Genomic DNA, 21,477 nt, shown 5'->3' with positions numbered 1-21,477 from the left:
AAAATGGGCATGGTCGGAGAATTCCTTGAAAAGTTCGGCGGGATTTGCATTGTCTTAACACCGGAGAAGTTCCGACTAATGTGGGTTTGCATCTGTAATTGGGAGACTGAAGATGGACCATGTCATTGTGAAATGGAAATTTAAAGCTGCTGAATTATTTCGGACCAGAATACAGACTGGCCTTGCTCTACAAAAGTTAGGGAGTAGTCCCAAAGTACAAAACGGTTGTGCAATAAGCAATATCCAGGGCCCCTATCCTTCATACTGTCTCCTTTTTTACCATCATCATAATTGATACTGGTTAATCTTGCAAACATAGTTGGCTTAAAATCACTACATGTCTGATGGTGTAAAGTATTAGAAGAGTTGAGAATCATGAAGTCAGGTGACTTTCACTCTCCTCAGAGAGCTTCAAAAATAAAAACTCACCTGAGAGCTCAAGATGGTTAAAACGTTCTAATCATGGCTAGCTGACAACACTATGAGTCGGCATTTTAAACCGGAATATCTTACGCCGTTGCAGATGGAGAAAATTAAATGGTTTTAAAAGACACGAAATGAGACACGTTCAACACTATGAGTCATCTGTCCAACACGTTCAACATTTTTAACCGGAATATCTCATTGTCTTAGTAGTCTCGACATATTACTCACTAAGACAATGTCAACAACAACGAAGATAACCTGACCAGTTTATAACTAGGTATCCAGGGCCTCATCCTCCTACAACTGGTTGAAAGGCTGATCATGGCTTTCTGTCACCTCGGGTTCAATCAACCCCATTATCTTCAAATCTTCTTCCGCTTGACACATTGGAGATAGTCGTTCTGCAATCAGGAAGGATGCTGTTAAACCATGGAGGAAACGGTGCATATCCCTAATGGTCATACTAAAAAAGCTGTGTTCCTTGCAGTGAGTTTAATAGAAGTGAGAAGTAAATAGTGCCTCTTGTTCACAATTGTTTCCCGAAACGCAACTACAAAGTGCAGGGTATTATATACCACCAGTGCAGCAAGTAGTCCAAGGGTTACGCCATGCAATGACTACATTTTATCAGTCAACACATTACCTGCTACATCTGGTCATGTGTTTCATTAAATGAGCAAATCATGAATCTGAATCTTGGTAAAGCATATAAGATAATTTTACATGAGGCAAATGCTCATAAGAAATGTCGATTCTCCATATCACCATTTCAACTCTCTTCATAACTACTGAGGGCCTTGCATTCCTATCAGATTGTCAGACAGTCGTATATGCACAAAGGGTGTCATCCGGAAAAAGGAAATAAGGTCCAAGTGAGTCATGTTTGACGCAACATAATTCAACGAATTTATGGAGGAGGAACTAATAAATTACTGTACGCTAGTATTTTTGGAAGAAATAGTAAATGCAACTGAGCTAGTGGTGGCTAATTGAATTTGGAACAGTAGACAAATTTTTTTTCTGAAAACTATAAATTTGGACTAAAACTATTTATAATTTCCCGAATAGTATTAAGAGATAAGATGTAAATACATTCCCTCGTACTATTGAGTCAGCTCTCACTTTCCGCAATTGTGCCTGCATTTTACTTATTCGACTCCCATGCATCAACAAAATAAGTTATCAAAAAGGTAGCATCTCATTCTCCCATTGAAATAAGGTCAAGTCATGAAAACCAAGCAGAGTTAACAAAGCATGATAGCCTCGAATAAGAAAGTAAAAAACACTCCCATAAAATTGATAAAAGTAGTCTCGAATACATTGCTCACTAAGACAATGCCAGCATCATTTAAGTTCACACAAATGTTACCCTATCCAACTTCAAAGTGAAACTCAAGCGAAGATTACCTGGCCAGATTATAAGTATGTAATCAGGGATCTCATCCTCCTATTGCTGCTTCAAAGGCTGATCAAGGCTTTCGGTCTCCTCAATTTCAATGAACTCCATTATCTTCGTACCTTCTTCCCCTAATTCTTTCAGTGACACTAAGGTGTTCTTGTGAGGGAATACTGTCCGAATCCGTTCCTTAAATTCCACAAGCCTTTTCGAGGTTGAAGCTTTTGTGTTGTAAATGTTGAGAGAGTTATCAGTGTATGTTAAAACAACTCCACTCTTCGTAACGGCTAGTAATTCATTATCATCAACCCGAAACTCTTTACTCCAACCCGGAGACAGATGTTTCTCTCCCACTTTCATATCATGATCATCATTCTTCCTTTTTGAAAGCCATATGTCATAATAAGGGTCTTCTTCGATTGTTAGAAAATTATCAAAAAACCAAAATCCATCCAGAACCCCTATTCTATTAAAAGGCCAATCGTCCGGTGACGAAGGAGGTGGTGAAAGATGTTGGCAAAACTTTTCCTCGGCCAAATTGAAAGTCACAATCATATCTAATTCAACGCCCATCCAATGTAGAGCTCCATTGGCAAAAACACCTTGTGCCCAAGGAGACGGGGCGAAAGACGGATTGAAATCTCCTAGGTTTCTCCATCCATTACCACTACCAAGAGTGTATATGCAGACTTTAACAACCTTGGTCTTCGATATATATATTTTTACCACTTTGTACTCATTGGTTGCAGAAACATAACCAAATCCACTTGTCCAGAAAACATCATAAGAATAATTTGTGTTGATTTCTGGAAGCATGACATATTCTTTAATGACAGGGTTAAAGATATAAATAGGTTCATGAGGTTGTTCTTCAGTTGGGTTTCCGACAAGACAGATCAAACCATTCAGTGAACCAACAAAACAATTAAACGGAACGGTGGAATGAACTTCTAATTCTCTCAATAGGTGTTGATTCATGCTTCTCATTATATTCAACAAAATAGTGATATCTAGGAATACCAAGTTCATACTTTCCAGATACAAGCTCAATCTTATAAGTTAAAGCAAAGAAACTCAACTCACCGGAATCGTTATCAGCTTGATTATGATGATTGAAGTCCATTTTGGAGAATGATGGATGGCCAATAACATTTCTCCAAGTTTTGCTTACTGATTTGCATTGAAGAGCCGATTCCGTTGGGACTCGAGTTAATATGTGTAACGTAATCTCCACGGGGAGAAACTTGAAATAGTCCATCAAACCCTTTTGATCTTTAGAGAGAGGGACAGAAAAACTTGTTAGGGTTTGAGAATTTAGTGATGGAAACCGGAGGAAATTGTGGTATACCGTGTACGCAGAAAGTGTAAAGCTGGAAATGAAAAGATTCTTTTTTCTTTTGACATGCATTGAGAATAAACTCGTAAGGCCTATTTCTATGGGTATGGCAAAAAAATGTTGTTTGGCATATCAGGTGGCATCGCAAACGAGTTGTGCCAGTATGGGAAAATCACTGAGCGACAGAGTTTCTAGCGATCGATATTCTTTATAACGCCAGCGATAAAGTCTTTATCACTGACGTTATTCTTAATATCACTCTATTTTATCTCTAGCGCCAACGACTAGCTCTTTATCGCTATAAATAGGTAATTTTCAAACTCAGAAGTTTACCCAAAAAATTTTTTACACAATTTTTTTTCTAATTTTCTTTTTCTTAATCTAAATTTCTCTATTTCTAAATCTAATTTACTTATTTTTGAAATTTCTCAAATGTCACAATTTCAAATACAACTTGATCCGGCAACACAACTTGATTTTTCGGGAGTAGTGCTTGAAGGTGCCGTTAAGAAGATATGTGATAGTTATAAAGAAATAAGTAAGAAGCAAAGAAGTCTCCAAGTTTTGGATATCAACCAAGTCAAAACCGCAACTAAGAAAAGGCAAAGAAAAGTTCGAGGCAAGGAAAATCAAGGGAAAACAAATTTGAAGCCAGAGAAGAAGATAAACAAAGGAGAATCCGTTCATGAGCGCAGTGAGGAAATTTGGTGAAACGAAGAAGATTAACAAGATGAAGAACATTGTCCCAAATTTTTATTTTCAACGTCTATATTTCAAAATATTATTGTCTAGTTTTATGTCTTGTAAAAAATGCTATTTAATGATTATATCGAAGTTTAATGAATTTGAAAATTTGACGAGTAATGTTGAAAATTAAGCTTAATTTTGTTCTTAATCCAATCTTACATTTTAATTAGAGATACATTTAAACAAATATTAAAACCTAATACTTAGACAAGTTTCAAATTAAAACATAAGAACTTAAACTAATACTTAGACAATTTAAATACTTAAGTGGACAATCGAGAAATTAAAACATAAATATTGGACAATATTTAGGCAAATATTTTAAAATGTCGAAACAATTTTCAAATTGGAAGTCTTTTTCGTAGCTGCGACGATATTCTGCACGACACCTACGTCGAAGTTCCATCACAGTTGCACCATCCGCACGACACCTTTGTTGAAATTTGGACCTTCTTGATGAAGTAAAGCAACAAACCTAGTAACTTCCTTATTGATTGTACTGAAGCGTTGAATCAACTTTGAAACATCACGATTGTTGAGATTCACTGTTTGTTCTTGAAATTTCTCAAAAATCATTTGCCATAATGTTTCGAGATGTAATGCATTTCAGAATATAGCATCCTCAATAGAAGAAATATAATTCCTGCAAATACATTCATCTTCCGCAACAGTGAATTTTGTTTTCCGCCTTATTCGACTTCTCCTATTTTGACTTCTCCTATTTTGATTTCTCAATCTAATTTGACTTCTCCTAATTTCATTATCCACATTGACACGATCAACAACTCTTCGATTTGAGTCAGTACGTTGGTTTGCTACGAACTCAACAAACTCAGCAACGCTCATATTATCAGCCACACTCTCTGAGGAATTGGAAGAGTGATGAAAATAATTGGAGATTGAAAAATTCTATAGAGGTTTAGAAATTCTGGTGTGAGTTGAAATGAGATTGAAATTTGGTATTTATAGAGGTGAAAAATAGTACCCGTTGGATGAAGATCTGATAAGCGATGATCAGAGACACGAGCGATTGCTTGACTAGCGCTGGCGCCCTAAAGAACATCGAGCGCTGGCTTGACCATCGAGCGATGGACACTCTATCGTTCGCTGGAAACTCTATCGTGTATGCCCATATGTTATTCCTGGCATATAGACATATGAGTTTGGCAGTTTGGCATACTCATAGTGGGTGCATATATGCCAAAAATCAGTGTTTGGCATATGCATAGGAATGGGTCTAATGATGACAAAAACACAAATACAAGGAGGCTAGACTAACCAAGAGATAGAACTTTTGTTACAAACCTGCCAAGAAGTCGAATTACCATCGATTGCAGAATTAACTAGAAAATTGTTTACCAATACTTCGAATGATAAATACACGGGGTCTTTGTTGTTTACCAATACTTCGAAAATTGTTTGTTTTGAACCAATTGTTGAAAAAATAGCTAGTATGTTAAAAGGATGGAAATGCATAAATTTATCTGTTGCTGGTAGAGGTGTCTTAGCCAAAACTGTGATTGAAATGATTCCAAATTACTAAATGAATTGTTTTCGAATTCCAAAATACACGTTAAACAAAAAATTCTGCTTTCCAGAGGGATTTTTTCTGGGGTAAAAAGGATGGCAAATCTAAAGGGTTATACCTGAAAGGTTGGCGTTTGATTTGTAAAACCAAGTTAGAAGGGGGGTCTAGGTTTGAGAAATATTGAAATAATGAATGAGGCTATGATAACTAGGATAGGGTGGAGACTGGTGTCTTACCCTGAGTCTATGTGGGCAATTATATTTAAACTAAAATATCTTCCAAATGATGACATTCTTGATGAAAATTTTAAAACCAAAGTAACTGATTCTTGGTTGTGGAAAGGAATAGCAAAAAGTTTTCAGAATCTTAGAAAATATAGTTATGGGTAAGTTAATAATGGAAAGGATATTGATATCCTAATTCATAAGTGGATACCAGATGAAGACAATACTTTCCAAACTCTAGATTATTTCGGGGATCAAGGTTTAGTTAAAATCTGTGATCTCTATAATGAAGAAGCCACTGACTGGGATGTTAATAAGCTTAAATTGTGCTTTGATGATGAAACGGTACAAAAAAATATTTAAAATAAAGATTAATGCTAACAAAAAGGATAGACTCAGGTGGAGTCTGACTAATGATGGGGAATTTTCTGTTAAGTCCTTATACAAACAACTTAGCGTGGACACTGATTAGAGGCCAAGCACCTCTGATGTTTAGCACTTGGAAGAGAATGTGGAAAATGGTAGTGATGCCGACAATTAAAGTTTTCTTGTCGAAGCGTTTACATGATATTCGCCCTGTGAGGAAACAATCAGTAAAATTTTGACTGATATAAATACTACATGTTGTCTTTGTAATGGGTTTGTTGAAAGTGTAAATCATATATTCATGAACTGTGATTTTGTCAAAAATGTTTGGAAACACTTACCTTATAAAACTAATGGTATGAAAATGAAAAGTAACACCATTCATAACTGGATCAGAACATGGTTTAAACAAAAACGTAAAAAAGGTTATCATGATGATGTTAGATGGGAAAATATTTGTGCTATCACTATGTGGTTTGTTTGGAAAACTAGGTGTGAATCTATGTTTAATGGAAGTAAACCAAATTACAAGTACACATTATTTCAGATTATGACACATATAATGGAAGCTAAGAAGGAGGTTACTAAGAAAACTGATTTTGAAGAAGGAAAACAATGGCAGGCTTATTGTGTTTCACAACAAAAATTATATTAATGATTATATAATTATGTTTGCCACAGATCATACGGGCAAGTTCAGGAGCGCAAGGTGCATCAGTGCACCACAAGGTGTAGACATCAAAGACACGGAGAAGACCATGATTTTTGTGATGCAATGGTTAGCTGATATAAAAAGCAAAAGTGTCGCAGTGTCCTGGCAGATGAAAGATTCCTCTGGTGACTCTACACAAAAGTAAATATATGAATATGTATATGCTAGATAAGAATTTCAGTAGGTGTTTTAACAAGTTTAGATCTTTTGAAGTAAACATAAGTAATACCCTAGAAGTAAATGTAGTACTGATGGAAATGTTTAGACTTAGGGTACTTTTTGAGAAGGATTGGTCGTGGTCGGATAAAGAGGAGAGAAACATGAAGAACTGGCTTGAAGCAATAGATAGAATGGATCTATCTAGAGATAAAACAAGTTCTACATTAGGTTTCTCACAAGAAGATGAAGGTTGTCTAAATAACAACAATAGAGGAGACACAAATAGCGATAATGGTTTCAGCAGAGGGAGTTTGGAAGGGCCTGATTATGGAGTTTTCGATACTACTAACACTTTCAGTAGAGGAGGGAGAGAAATACATAATCTAACTGATGGTGGAATGAAGGTTTGCGTGGCCAGAAGTGCTGCAAAGGATGGCGCGAAAAGGGGATGTTTCAAGAATTCTATTTATGAAAAAGGGAACTCGAGCACTAAAGTGGGAAACAAGAATTCTATGTACACCAACAATGTTAACACTAGGTATAATCCTCAAGATTATAGCCAATTTGGGCATGTAACTATGTTGTCAAACTCTGTTTTTAATGAAAATTAAGTTCTTTTCTTTGCCAAAAAAACAAACAAAGAAGAATTAGCTAGATTAACAGGAAGGGAAATTACATTAGATGCTGTCATTTTATTTTTATATATGCTTGACAGTCATACAAACTAACTCTAAAAAAGGAGACAAAAAAATTGGCATCTCGAACTTCCAGGTTTGATACAAGAGAGATGCTTTAGCTTCTTTAACTAGTTTTTCAACCATTTGGTTTCCTTCTCTTGAAGAGAAATAAAAACCCAGAAAGTTATTCTGTTACAACCATTGAGATTCCATTGCAATTCTTTGATTAAAATCAAGTAAATAACAAAAAGAATTCCATTACTTCTTTGACTAAAATCAAATAAAGAACAAAAAATTAGACATCTAAAAACTAGGAACCTTAAATACAAGCCTAGGGTAATTGACTCTCTCTGCATTTCTTAATCTTTGTGCAAAATCTTATTATGGCACCTAAACTAGGACAGAGGGAGTATAAAAAAAAAGCCTAGCTTACAGTATAATTAGCATCCCAAATGGGCAAGATTTTCCTTTGGATTTATACGGGATGGATTACGATTAGCGGTATAAGAGCAAGTCTTACGGTGAATTCAAGATATTCTAACTGCAGAAAAAAAAATGTGAATTGGCAAATCTATGACTTTTTTTTTTGACTCAAAAAGGGCAAGATAGATTAAAACTACCACTCCATCACTAAGAAAATAATGAAGATGGTAAAAGAGAATACAAAGTCAGCTTAAAACAGCTGCCGCACCCAAAAAAGAAAAAACAGAAAACAGTAAAAATGAAACCATGTCCAAAGTGATTCTAAATGTTTGCACCCACACACCAGTTGTAAATGAAAGACTTCACACTATCCTTCAAATTCTCTACTGAGCTGTATTTGCCGTTGAACACCCTAACATTTCTCTCTAACCAAACATCCCACCAAATTGCAAAAGGTATTATGTCCCATATTTTGCTTCTCAAATTTAGATTTCTACCTTTTTTCCTCCTCCATTCCGAGATAGTGTTTCTGACACTGTCCTGAAACACCCATCGCAGATTGTAACCCTTCAAAAAAGTGGCTCCATATTTCTCTTGTTATTTCACAATACAGAAACAAATGTTGATTTGTTTCTGCACTCTTCTTGCAAAGTAAGCAGCCATTCACATTAAAAGAGTTCCTCAGACTATTCATTGTTGGTGCAGCATTATAACAAAGAGTTCAAACAAAGAAAATTACCTTTTGAGTTATTTTGAATTCCATACACACTTCTAAGAAAATCTAATGGCTTTTAAGTTAGGTTATTTCACATTTTCTGGCGGAATCCAAATAAAAACCGTATGTTCTTGTTATCTTGTATTCTCGTATTTTCGATCTTAAACTCATTATAATATCGAAATTTCATCAATAAAAAAATTACTGATTTATCAAAAAAGAATCCAAATAAAAACGGTATTCCGACAAGCATTAAAGCTCATGCCATGGTAGCGTTACCCGTCAACTTGAGTCCTGTTATTAGGAGGGAGAAAATGGATTTGGAAAGATTATGAGGAGGGAATCAAAATTTGAGGGAGGGATTGATCGTTTCAGAAAATGTAAAAATATTTGTTGTGCCCTTGAACTTAACTAGGGTTAAGATTCCTAATCAAGCAATCAAGTGAGAACACAGATCTTAACGCTCTTTTAACATTTTTTTCTCTGCAATCCCTTCCATGAAAGAAAAAACAAGTAACCATTACAGTCACCACATACTACTTTTTGCATTTCAATGGTGGTCATTAAATTTGGTTCCCAATCGTTCAGTTCATGCAAGAATACGAAGAAGATGGTTATTATGAACTGATAAAAGAGTTGTTATTGAATCAGTAAGTTTAGGTTTAGGATTTGATGGGATGGCGGCTGAACAAGGAGCATAAACAACACGCTCAGTAAGGTGAAGATGGTACATCTTTGTAAATTACCAATTGCTTTTGATGTACTTCTCCGTATCGCTACTCCTCCACCCATGATTAATCCTAATTCAATTCTCCAAAATGGTGAACATACACACTTATAACTTATAAGTATTCGACAACGGAGATAATCATTAATCAATCGCTTATTTTCACGAATTTTTGGACGAAGAAGATAAAAGGCTAAGTTAATGAGGGCAAAGCTGGTGTTTTCTAAATATTTATGGATTTTCCTGGAATATTACTTTGACCAAACATTGATCATAATTTGGATAATTTTTTCCCTCCTCAAATCCATTTTTTCCCCCTAATAACAGGACTCGTCAACTTTAAGGACCTGGGCCTCTTCATTTACCTTTTAATCCAGATGGTCTTCAGACTCTTCACTGTTCTGCCATTCTGTTCAAGTTATTTTAATTGATTTAACACTCTTGTTTGATTTTTTTTGTTCTTCTAAGAGTATTAATTTGGCACTCTCGTTTGATTAATTAAATATTTATCAACTAATCTCATTAGCATGCTAAAAACTCATCCCTAATTACATACAGTATAAAAAATAAAATAATCAAACAAGAGACTGGATGTCTCGTAAAGAACTTTCTAAGGAATTTGTACAAAATTTGACTTCAGATATTGACCTTTTCACCACAATGTCAATATAATTGAAACTGCAAGTACGAAAACGAAGTCGGAAAGATTTCACCAGAAAAAACAGGTACGAGTAAGGGACAAGCCATTCTCGTTGTTGGGGTCGAAAAAACTGGTACAGTAAGTACAAGCTTCACAAGGCAGTGTTTGGAGAGCCGAGTGATACAGATGCAGAGAAGTTGTGGATGGACTGTGGACTCCAAGTTGTTGTCAATAGAGCATAGACGTCAACCAGATCCTGTCCAAGAGATGGCCTTCATGGACTCAAACCTTGAATTGTTTGTTTGTACGGATTTGCATTGTTAGCAACTTAGCATAAAGTCACAACAGGTTCGAGAGCTTATATATGGATGATTATAACATCCGAATTAATCATTGCTAGTGGACAACAGTGTGAGCTCCAGATTTTCACCTAAATCTCTATTTTCGTTGAAGATGGAGAAAATAAAAAGGTTTTAAAAGACAAGGAATGAGACATCAATAATGGTTACACAAAAATGTTCTGTTACTAGTGTCATAGAAAGCAGTATATGATGATATTCACAGATATTACGCTAAAAAAAGCAGCTCAATCGCAGCAGCAACATGGCTCTGTTGTCATTTAGGCGTAGGCAAGAATTAAAAGCTGAAAGTGTATATATAAAAAGCCATGCAACTTGTATAAATCTCACTTGAAGTGATTATGTAAGGCACCCTAGAAATTTTGAGTTCCTAATCGTGAGTTTTAGTAGAGACAGAGCATTATAGCCTAGAATAAGAAAGTAAAAAACAACTCTCCCTTAAAATTGGTAGGTGACATAAAGATGGTATAAAAGTAGTCTCCATGCATATATTGCTCACCAAGACGATATCAACGTCACTCTATCCAATTTCAAAGTGAAACTCAAACAGAGATTACCTGGCCAGTTTAGTTTAAAGTATGTAATCAGGGACCTCATCCTCCTACAGCTGCAACAAAGGCTGATCATGGCTTTCCGTCTCCTCAATAATCGACTCCATTATCTTTGTATCTTCTTCCCCTATTTCTTTCAGTGAAACTAAGGTGTTCTTGTGAGGGAATACTACCAAAATCCGTTCCTTAAAATCAAAAAGCCTTTTCAACTTTAAAGTTTTTGGGTTGCAAATGTAGAGAAACAAATCAATGTATGTTAAAATACCGCCGCTCTTCGTAACAGCTAACAATTTGGTACTGTGAACAACCCTAAACTCTTTACTCCAACCCAAAGACAGATGTTCCTCTCCCTCTTTGATGCCATCATTACCATTCTTCTTTTTTAATAGCCACAAGTCATCAGACTTGTTTCCTCGGCCATAAGAAGCAAAAAACAAAATCCCATCGAAAACCCCTATTCTATTCAGAGACCAACAACCGTTTGGTGGCAAAGGAGGTGGTGAAAGATGTTGGCAAAACTTTTCCTCAGCCAAATTGAAAGTCACAATTATTTCTAGTTCGTCGCCCATCCAATGTAGAGCTCCATTGGCAAAAACATCTTGTTCCCAATCAGACGGGCTGAAAGAAGGATCGAACTTTCCAAGGTTTCTCCATCCATTGCCACCGCCCAAAGTGTATATGCAGACTTCTACAAACTTGTTCTTCAACTTATATATTCTTACCACTTTGTACTCGGCGGTTGCAGAAACATAGCCAAATCCACTCGTCCACAAAACATCATCAACATAAGAATAATCTGTGTTGATTTCTGGAAGCATGACATATTCTTTAATGACAGGGTTAAAGATACAAAAAGTTCCATGATGAGGTTGTTCTCCAGCAAGACAGATCAGACCGTTACATGAACCAACAAAACAATTAAACGGAAGGGTGGAGTGAACCCTTCTGATTCTCCCAATAGGTGATGATTCATGTTTCTCATTATACTCAAAATAGTGATATTTTGGAATACCAGGTGCAAATTCACCAGATATATACTCAAGCTCATAAGTTAAAGCCAAAAAACTCAACTCACCAAATCGTTATCACCTTGATTATGATGATGGAAGTGCATCTTGGAGAACAATGGATGACCAAGAAGATTTCTCCAAGTTTTGGGAAGTGCATCTTGGATTTCTCTTGGAGAATAATGGATGACCAAGAAGATTTCTCTTGGAGAATAATGGATGACCAAGAAGATTTCTCCAAGTTTTGCATACTGATTTGCAATGAAGACCCGGTACTCGACTTAATATCTCTAATTTCATCTCCTCTGGAAGAAACTTGAAATACTTCATCGAACCCTTTTGATATTTAGAGAGAGGGACGGAAACACTTGTTAGATAGGGTTTGAGAATTTAGTGATGAGAACCGGAGGAATTGGTATTTATTTGGTATAACAGTTCCACGCGGATAAGTTTTGTTGCCGCATAATTGGCGCCCCAAGTGAGCGCGCAAGATTTTCCATACATGGCCTATGAATAGAACGATAAAGCATGGTCTAGAGAGTACAAGCTTGGCAAGGTAGTGTCTAGAGAGCTGCGTGATGTAGAGAAATTGTGGATGGACGGTGGATTCCAAGTTGTCGTCAACAAGATGATGCCCTTGGAAGTGGTGGGAATGGACCCAACACTGAGAGAATTGTTTGTTTGTACGGAATGGACCAAAGTCTTGTCGAACTAGGAAATTTAAAGCAGCTAAATTATTTTAGAATCACGATTCAATCTGGTCTTGATCTGCAAAGGTTACAACCTTTGGGACTACTTGCTAATTAGTAAGTAGTCCCAAAGTACAATCGTGCATTAACAGTTAATGTATAAAGCAATGTCCAGGCATCTCATCCCCCACACTATTTCCTTATTTAATACTAATCCCGCAAGCATGGTTTGCTTAAAGTCACTACATGCCCGAGAGTGGAAAGTGTTTAAAGAGTTGAAAGCAGAAGGTGTTGGGTTCATTCCAAATAGTTTTACAAGACAAGGACCGTGACATCAATAATGGTTCAGAAAAATATTCTGTTACTTGTGTCAGTATATGACGATATCCACAGATACTTCTTTGAAAGGAAGTTCGATTGCGACAACATGGCTCTGAGGTCATTTAGGCACCGGGCAAGGGTTAAAAGCTGAAACTGGAGGAAAAGCCATGCAACTTGTGGAGACCTCACTTGAAGTGATTATGAAAGACACCCTAGACAAGTTGTGTTCCTAGTAGTGAGTTTAAAAGAGGTGAGAACTAAATAGCACATCGTGTTCAAAATATGTCTCGAAAGCAAACTACAAAGAGCAGGGTATTATATGACATAGCAGTAGATGCAAATATGTAAAGGCTGATCACCAAGAGGTAGCAAATGCAACTGAGCTAGTGGTAGCTAATTAATGACACGACTTGGAATCTAACTGAATATAAGTTTAACAATTGAAAACTTGATACAACTGCGTACGTAGGAACGAAGTGTGCTAGTAACTTTATAAATAGTCTGCAAATCAAATAATTGTTCGTATTCTGAATCCTGAAGGTAGTATGCAAGGTGCTACTTTGTGCTAGTGATCACACAAAACTCTGCCTAGTAGACTCTATCCTTCTTGTGAAATTTATTGATGATAGAAGACAAACTTCAGTGCAGTTACCTAAGCCAAACTACTATGCAATACCAAAACAACAGACAATAATATGAAAAACTACATTTGGTTCCACACAATTATCTATCTGATAGGTAGCAAGAATGAAATATATTCCCTCATACTACTTAGAAAGCCCTCACTTTCCTCATTGGTTCCTGCATTTACTTATTTCGACTCCCATGCATAAGCGAAATAACTCCCATAAGTACCAAAGTGAAAAAAATAAGCAACGAAAGCAACTACCATACCAATAAATAACTACGCACTACCAAGATGCAGAGTTAGGGAAGCAATATAATACTACTATAGTTTAAAGTACGAAACTATGAAAAATACTCCCATGAAGTTGGACAAATGATATAAAGACAGAAAAACAGTAATCTCGACGCAACTCACTAAGAAAATGTCAACATCAATGAAGATAACCTGACCAGTTTATAAGTGTATACAGGGTCTCATTCATTCTCCGCCAACTGGTTGAAAAGGCTGATCATGGCTTCTGTCACCTCAGGTTCAATCAACTCCATTATCTTCAAATCTTCTTCCCCTTGACACATTGGAGACAGTGGATCTGCAATCAGGAAGGATGCTGGTAAACCATGGGGAAAGGTACTGCATGCACACTTTAAAACTTGTGTTCCTAGCAGTAAGTTTAATAGAAGTGAGGAGTAAATAGTGCCTCTTTTTCACAATTATTTCCCAGAACGGAACTACAAAGAGCAGGGTATTATACATCAATGCAGTAGATAGTCCAATAGCTACACCATGTAATGACTACATTTTACCAATCAGCACATTACCCACTACATCTGGTCTATGTTTCTTTAAATGACCAAATCATGAATCAGAATCTTGGTATAGCGTATAAGATAGATTTACATGAGGCAATTTCTAACAAGAAATGTTGATTCTCCACATCACCATTTCAAATCTCTTCATACCTACTAGGGGTTCCTTGAGGAATGCATTCCCATCAAATTATCAGACTTTTAGCTTAGGAATATACACAAAGGGTGTCATGCGAAGAAGGAAAATGAGGACCAAGTGAGTCATGTTTGACGATACATAATTTTAAATTACTGTAAGCTAGTATTTTAGGAAGAAATAGCAAATGTAACTGGGTTAGTGGTGGGTGGCTAATTATGCAACTGAGCTAGTGATGTCTAATGAATTTGGACCAGTAGAATTTTTTTTTGTAAATAAACTTACAAAAATTTGGATTCCTAAGATCATTTATCAAATAATCTTATTAAGAGATAATTAAGACGTAAATTTATTCCCTCGTACTATTCGGTTAGCTCTCACTTTCCGCAACTGTGCCTGCATTTACTTATTCGACTCCCATGCACCAACACAATAATCACTAAAAAGGTAACATCTCATTCTCCCATTGGAATGAGGTCAAGTCATTAACAACAAGCAGAGTTAACAGAGCATTATAGAGAATGCCAGCATCATTTAGGTTCACACAAATGTTACTCTATCTAATTTCAAAGTGACACTTAAAGAAAATTACCTGGCCAGTTTAGTTTATAAGTACAGAATCAGGTATGCCATCCTCCTACAGCTGCTCCAAAGGCTGATCATGGCTTTCTGTCTCCTCAGTTTCAATCGAGTCCATTATCTTCGTATCATCTTCCCCTAATACTTTTAGCGAAACTAAGGTGTTCTTGTGAAGGAATACTTTCAAAATCTGTTCCTTAAATTCCACAAGCCTTTTCGAGGTTAAAGCTTTTGCGTCATAAATGTCGAGATGGTTATCAATGTACGTCAAAACGCCGCCATTCTTCGTAACGGTGAATAATTCGTTATAGTCAACCCTAGACACTTTACTCCAACCCAAAGACAAATGTTCCTCACCCTCTTTAATGCCATGATTATCTTTCTTCTTTTTTTGTTGCCATATCTCATAATAACTGTTCCCTTCGACAACAAGATAAATAGCATAAAACAAAAACTCACCACATACTCCTATTCTATTCAAAGACCAACTAACATTTGGCGGCAAAGGAGGTGGTGAAAGATGTTGGCAAAACTTTTCCTCAGCCAAATCGAAAGTCACAATAACTGCTAAATGAGCGTCCATCCAATGTAGAGCTACATTGGCAAAAATACCTGGTCTTGAATGATATGGGCGGAAAGAAGGATCGAAATCTCCAATGTATCTCCATCCATTACCACGGCCAAGCGTGTATATGCAGACTTGAACAACCTTGGTCATCGTCCTATATATTCTTACCACTTTGTACTCATTGGTTTCAGAAACATAACCAAATCCGGTTGTCCACCAAATAGTCTTAATATCAGAATAGTCTGGTTTGATTTCTGGAAGCATGACATATTCTTTAATGACAGGGTTAAAGATACAAATAGCAGGTTCATGATATTGTTCTCCAGTAACACAGATCAGACCATTCAACGAACCAACAAAACAAATAAACGGAAAGGTGGAATGAATCCTTCTGATTCTCTCGATAGGTAGTGTTGATTCATGTTTCTCATTATATTCTAAGAAATGATATTTTGGAATACTAACTGTGAACTCACCAGGCGTATTCTCCTCGAGATCACAAGTTAAAACAAAGAAACTCAACTCACCAGAATCATTATCAGGATGATTAACTTGATTAACATGCATCTTGGTAAACGATGGATTACCAACAAGACTTCTCCATTTTTTTGATACTAGCGTACAGTCGAGCACTGTTTCGGTTGGCAGACTAGTTAATATCTCTAATTTCATTTCCTCAGGAAGAAACTTGGAAAAATCCATCACACCCTTTGAATCTGTAGAGAGAGTGACAGGAACTGTTGTTAGGGTTTGAGAAGAAATCAGGGAAAATGGGGTTTATTTGGTATGCGGAAGCGGAAAGAGTAAAAAGATCGAAAATGAAATTTGAAAAGAGAGATGAAGCTTTCTTGTTAATTCCGCTGGTGTGATGCGGTGTAAGTAATAAATAAGGAGAATGGGCCTTTTGTCGCACCATTCGTCACATATTGATATGGTCCATATGGACATCACAAAGGGTGCCTTCCTCCTGAGTCGGCATAATAAACGAAAAAGTGCCTTCCAATTTTTACAGCTAACTCGGGACGTGTTGGATGTCAGAACATTTTCTTTTTTGTTTAATGATATCTGATTCGGCTCGTTTGGCTTGGAACTATTTGAATCAGGTATCATTTTGTATTTGATTTATTGGACACGTATCCATTGGAATAATAAAATTTTTTTTTTATAGTTTTATTCAAATGCAAAAAGAGTCAGATTTAGACGTACTAAGTCAGATTCAAAAAATACGATCCAGACGAGTCAGTTAAGTCGAAAGAACAAAAAACCGGCTGGCTATTATTATTTTTCCAGGTTCAAATTTGAATAACTCTAACTATTTTCCCAATTTATCGAGTGCTTATATATTGATCGTCGTGTTCCAATTTGCTAATTCTGCATTAGTTTACTTTCAATAACTTAAGCACGCGCTTTGTACTTGAACAGTTTGATATCTCGTTGATTCACAGCCCTAAACAAAGAGAAATTGGGTATATTGCCCAAGAATCTTTAAAATATGGTTGTAGTGGACAAGTAAACACTAGTGGAAAATGGGTTTTTAACCACTTCCTGGGCTTTGAAGATATGACTTCCCTGGGCCAGTATAATTGTGTGTGCTGTGAGAAAGAGTGGTTTTGTTAATAAAAAGTTAAACTTGTTGCACTCACAGTCGTAACTTTAGTGGTATCTTTATAAATATTAGCATATTTAATAGAGCATATCAACTACTGTGGCACAAATACCAAAAAAACAAAAACAAATGTGAGCGAAACTAGTTTCTATAGCCCCAGATTTAGAACCAAGGGTTAGATGTAAATTAGGAAATATTTTGACGGTGTTGATGAAACCTCGTTTCTATCGAGATATTACCATCTTCTCTTTTATATTTGTTTCCTTTGTATCATCACAATTCCTTTCTCCAGTTCAATTCAGAGATCCAGTTTAGAAGAAAAAAGAAATCAAGACATAAATCGCCATGATCCGATAGAAGCAAATCCTAACTAGCAAATGATTCAAAACCATTATTTCTCTCCATATCAATCAACCGTTTTTTTTCAAAACCCATTTCTTCGGAACCTCTTTTTTTTTTCCGTTTTCAATCTTCTTCAGGTAACCCCGTGGGTTCACAATATCAGTTATTTTTCTCTAATTTTTTGAATGTTGGGTTTTTAATTTAATTTTTGTTTCGTTTTTGTACGTAGAAGACCTTCAGGTGGATTTATTTTCAGGTATAACATCTCCATCACTTAGATTCGATTTTATTGGTGTTACTTCGCAATTATGGATCTGTTGGTGTTGCTGAAGTTCTCAAATTTTATTTTTATTATGTGAAAGAGTTTCTCTTAAGATGCTAATTGTTAAACAAAATTGTATTTGCTTGATTATTTTTTTTTAGGGATTTCAATTTTGAGATCTATTTTTTTATTCTTTTCTTTGATTTTCGTTTGGTGTGTAATCGTGATGCTTTTACATTTGAATTATTTTCTTTTCTATGTTCCTTTTGTTGAATTTGGGTTTTGATATTTTTATGCAACTTCATGTTCTACTTTGAGGTACTTGTGTTCAAGTTAAGGAATTATGTTTGTATTATCAGTAATTGATGTTTGTATTCAGGTTTAAGATGAATCTAAAAGGTTAATAATGTCTAAATGTTATTTCGGACCAAGTCTTTGATGTTTGTGTTTGGGCATGTATTTAGTTTTAAATTAAATTTTTTGCTGAATAAACTGCAATTGGGGACTTTTTGATAAACACTGTGATGTAGCTATCTGATTTTTTCATATGATTCTGGTATGGCATATGAATTTGTATTTTGTTTGGTTTTTATGAATGATAGTGAATCTGTGATAGCTTAATATGAATATCACAAGAGATTCTAGCTGTTGCGTTTGAAATTCTTCTTGATCCCAGCAAGAAGAAACCTGATTTATATTGCTTTTCCTCTTCATTCCAGCATGATTTATAATGATTAGGTTGCATATGTTAAAAGACTATATGCAAATGTATGTGAGTTGAAGGTTTAAAGTGTAGTTTTGTACTTAATATGGCTTGTGTAAGCTGCTTAGAACCGTTGCTGCATTGTTTAAATCTATATTGTTCGTGCTATAGAGATCTCTTATATGTAGGTTTTATATTATGATACCGAGAAGAAATTGTTTAATCTCAACGGATAGGATATTCACTTTGCATTTATCTGCCTTGCTTTAAGTAAATGACTTGTTGCTTTTTACGTAATCCGTTGGTTGTGAATTGGTGGTCGTGTTGAGAATTTTTGCTTCCTTCAACACTTGTACATTTCCGGTTCCTTCAATTTTCAACAAGTCTTGAGCTCTTGTGGACCAATCAGAATCGGTTTAGTGCTTGTGTCTGCTGGCAACACAGATACAATGGTACTGATATTGAACTTCAAGAATTTTTAAGGACTCTGCTGTTAGAACTTTGTTATTGACCAGTTGGGCAGCTAAGTCCATATTTTTGTTGGTTTCTAGCTTGATCGTTGATTGCATGGTTCACAACCTTCTTCAATTTTTAAAATTCAAAGAATTTTCACAGCACGCCTTTAAATTAGACCAGAACAAGACACGGTTGTCAATTATCCAACAAGTTCTCATATTTTCTTCGCATGGTTGAATCTTTTATGTATAAGTACTATGTTTCAATTCATTTTGTTTGAATTTTTTGCAGGTGGAGTGAAAGTTTGATCATAGAAAAGGTAATGGATGCAGCTATGGACCTCCATACAGAGTGTGAACTGGCCAGTCTGCTGGGTAAGGATCTCAATTGATGAAGTTTGTGGACTTTCTCTTAAGAACTCTATCAATTCACTTTGTATGTTTTGGTTCAACATCTTAATTTCTTCCTGAGTTATGGATGAGATATTTTGCATATGAAAAGTAGTTGCAGTTCATGTCTTTCAATTTCAATTTGAGTACTTGTATGTGCAGTTGTAGGCCGTGCTGTTCCTTGTCTCGTTTCCTCTTTTTTTCTGTTGTTAATTGCTATAGTCTTGGTTTTGTTTGCAGCTTAGGGCTGGAGTAATGGACCTGGTTGGAGATAGTTTTCAGAAAATGAAGGCATAGATGGTGAAGTCTTACCTTCAACTTAGTGTTGAATCTTTGATCTGGTTCTTATGCTTGTAATAGAAATATCCGAATATAGGTTAAGCTTTTCCAACTTAGTGTTGAAGTTTTTCAGACTTGGAACTTGCAGTAATTTAGATAGTTGATATTGTAAATTGAATACACTTTTCAATACAACTTGAGTTTTAAAGTCATTATCAGTTTGAAGTTGTTATAATTTAATTGGGATTCAGCTTTTTGTTTTAGGTTCAGTTGAATCATTAATTATGATTCAGCTTTTAGTTTAAATTCAGCTGAATCAGCTTTGGGTCAGCTGAATCAATATAATTTTTTTTATAAAGTATGACCAATATATACTGCTGTGTGTGTCAGTAGTACCGATGGACTGTTAAAGAAAGTAGTTTTTCTAAAGGGTTCAACGAATCTCAGACACAGTTGTTTCGAGAAAAACCACTCATATATTAGAGCTGATGAACACAGTCGTTTTTATCAATGTTACTTCTTGTCCTGACAGTGGTTTAACTTCCATTTTCCACTAGTGAAATATTAGTTATGGGTGAAACTGATACCAAAAAATCCAAGATAATTATGTCCCTTACCTTTATTTATTTTTTCTCTCTCTCCAATTTAAAAACAAATCACAAAAAAATCCACAACTTCCAAAACATATATCCGATTTTAATAAAATTTATATTTTCGAAAAGGGTTTTAGATGATCTACAAAATAAGATCCTTCCTTGATATATGGTAACGTTTTTGTTCTTCAAAAAATATAACTAGGATGAAACTGGAAGCATCATGGCTCAAACTGAGATAAAAATTATTCGAAAAATAGCTAGGATGAAACTGGATGCATCCTAACTTAAACTACGAAAAGAAAAAAAATCTTCAATAAATTGCTAGGATGCATTTGACCTGAATTTGTTTTCGTTCATGTTTAAACTAATATGAGATTAGTATCATCCTGTTTTAGCCGGTTAAATGTGTTTCCACCGATGTTTAACTAGTATGAAACTGGTTTCATTTTGATTTAGATTTGGTGAAATTTATTTTCATCCATGCTTAAAACTAGTATGATCCCGATTTCATCGTTTGTTAGATTTTAAAACTACTATGATTCTGATCTCATCGTTTGTTAGATTTTAAAACTAGTTGAAACTGATTTCATGGTATGTTAGATTCAAATGGATTAATTGTTGAATTTGTTAAACTAGTATGAAACTGGTTTCATCCCGTCTTAAATTTAGTTAAATTTTTGTATTTCATGTTTAAACTTGTAACTGCAGAAAAACCTACAATACATCCAAAGATCAATCATAGAGCTAAGTCAAAGGCATCATTTAAGTGTATAAGTGAGATATCAAAACTATAAGGCGAATAAGTAAAGATTGCAGGACACAAGAGATTTACGTGGTTCAGTGTTAGAACCTACATCCACGGGGGTGATTTCACTATGTATGGTGTTGAGTACAAGATCACAGTGTTACACAAATTTTCTTATAGTGAAGAAATCTCTCTCTATGTCTATACTCGACTCTCAGATCTCTCTCTCTTTACACTGTTCTCACTCCTTTATATAGACAGATTATAATGGTGGATGACAGCTCATAACATTTACTCGCTTCATTTGATGAGAGTCTTCGTTGTGTTCATTTGCTGAGGGGTTGGTCTTCGTTGTTATGATTTTCGTTTATCCATCTCG

The 21,477-nt window shown here is 35.5% G+C and overlaps 2 protein-coding genes and 2 long non-coding RNA genes across 4 annotated transcripts; 1 reads left to right on the top strand and 3 right to left on the bottom strand.

The window, feature by feature from the left end:
- Window positions 1-1,873: 1,873 nt before the first annotated feature.
- LOC113272160 (F-box/kelch-repeat protein At3g06240-like) lies at window positions 1,874-2,809 on the bottom strand. Its single transcript, XM_026522051.1, has one exon. It carries the CDS (start codon window positions 2,807-2,809, stop codon window positions 1,874-1,876), a length of 936 nt encoding a protein of 311 aa, XP_026377836.1.
- Window positions 2,810-11,036: 8,227 nt separating this feature from the next.
- On the bottom strand, window positions 11,037-11,804 carry LOC113272159 (F-box/kelch-repeat protein At3g06240-like). Its single transcript, XM_026522050.1, has one exon. It carries the CDS (start codon window positions 11,802-11,804, stop codon window positions 11,037-11,039), a length of 768 nt encoding a protein of 255 aa, XP_026377835.1.
- A 2,126-nt stretch (window positions 11,805-13,930) lies between these two features.
- On the bottom strand, window positions 13,931-15,576 carry LOC113273606. The gene is made up of 2 exons (XR_003322509.1): window positions 15,166-15,576; window positions 13,931-14,220 (listed from the first exon to the last, which is right to left on the bottom strand). It is a non-coding gene; the product is annotated as an uncharacterized LOC113273606 (long non-coding RNA).
- A 1,861-nt stretch (window positions 15,577-17,437) lies between these two features.
- On the top strand, window positions 17,438-19,975 carry LOC113274919. The gene is made up of 4 exons (XR_003323318.1): window positions 17,438-17,805; window positions 17,901-17,924; window positions 19,381-19,463; window positions 19,719-19,975. It is a non-coding gene; the product is annotated as an uncharacterized LOC113274919 (long non-coding RNA).
- The last annotated feature ends 1,502 nt before the right edge of the window (window positions 19,976-21,477 follow it).

This window comes from Papaver somniferum, chromosome 4 (genome assembly GCF_003573695.1).
Source record: "Papaver somniferum cultivar HN1 chromosome 4, ASM357369v1, whole genome shotgun sequence".
NCBI classification, from domain to species: Eukaryota; Viridiplantae; Streptophyta; class Magnoliopsida; order Ranunculales; family Papaveraceae; genus Papaver; species Papaver somniferum.
This window is presented reverse-complemented; position numbering and strand designations above follow the sequence as displayed.

Excerpts from the sequence above, each read along its gene's own strand:
- LOC113272159 (XM_026522050.1), bottom strand. The coding sequence starts at position 11,804 with ATGCTTCCAGAAATCAACACAGATTATTCTTATGTTGATGATGTTTTG.
- LOC113272160 (XM_026522051.1), bottom strand. The coding sequence starts at position 2,809 with ATGAGAAGCATGAATCAACACCTATTGAGAGAATTAGAAGTTCATTCC.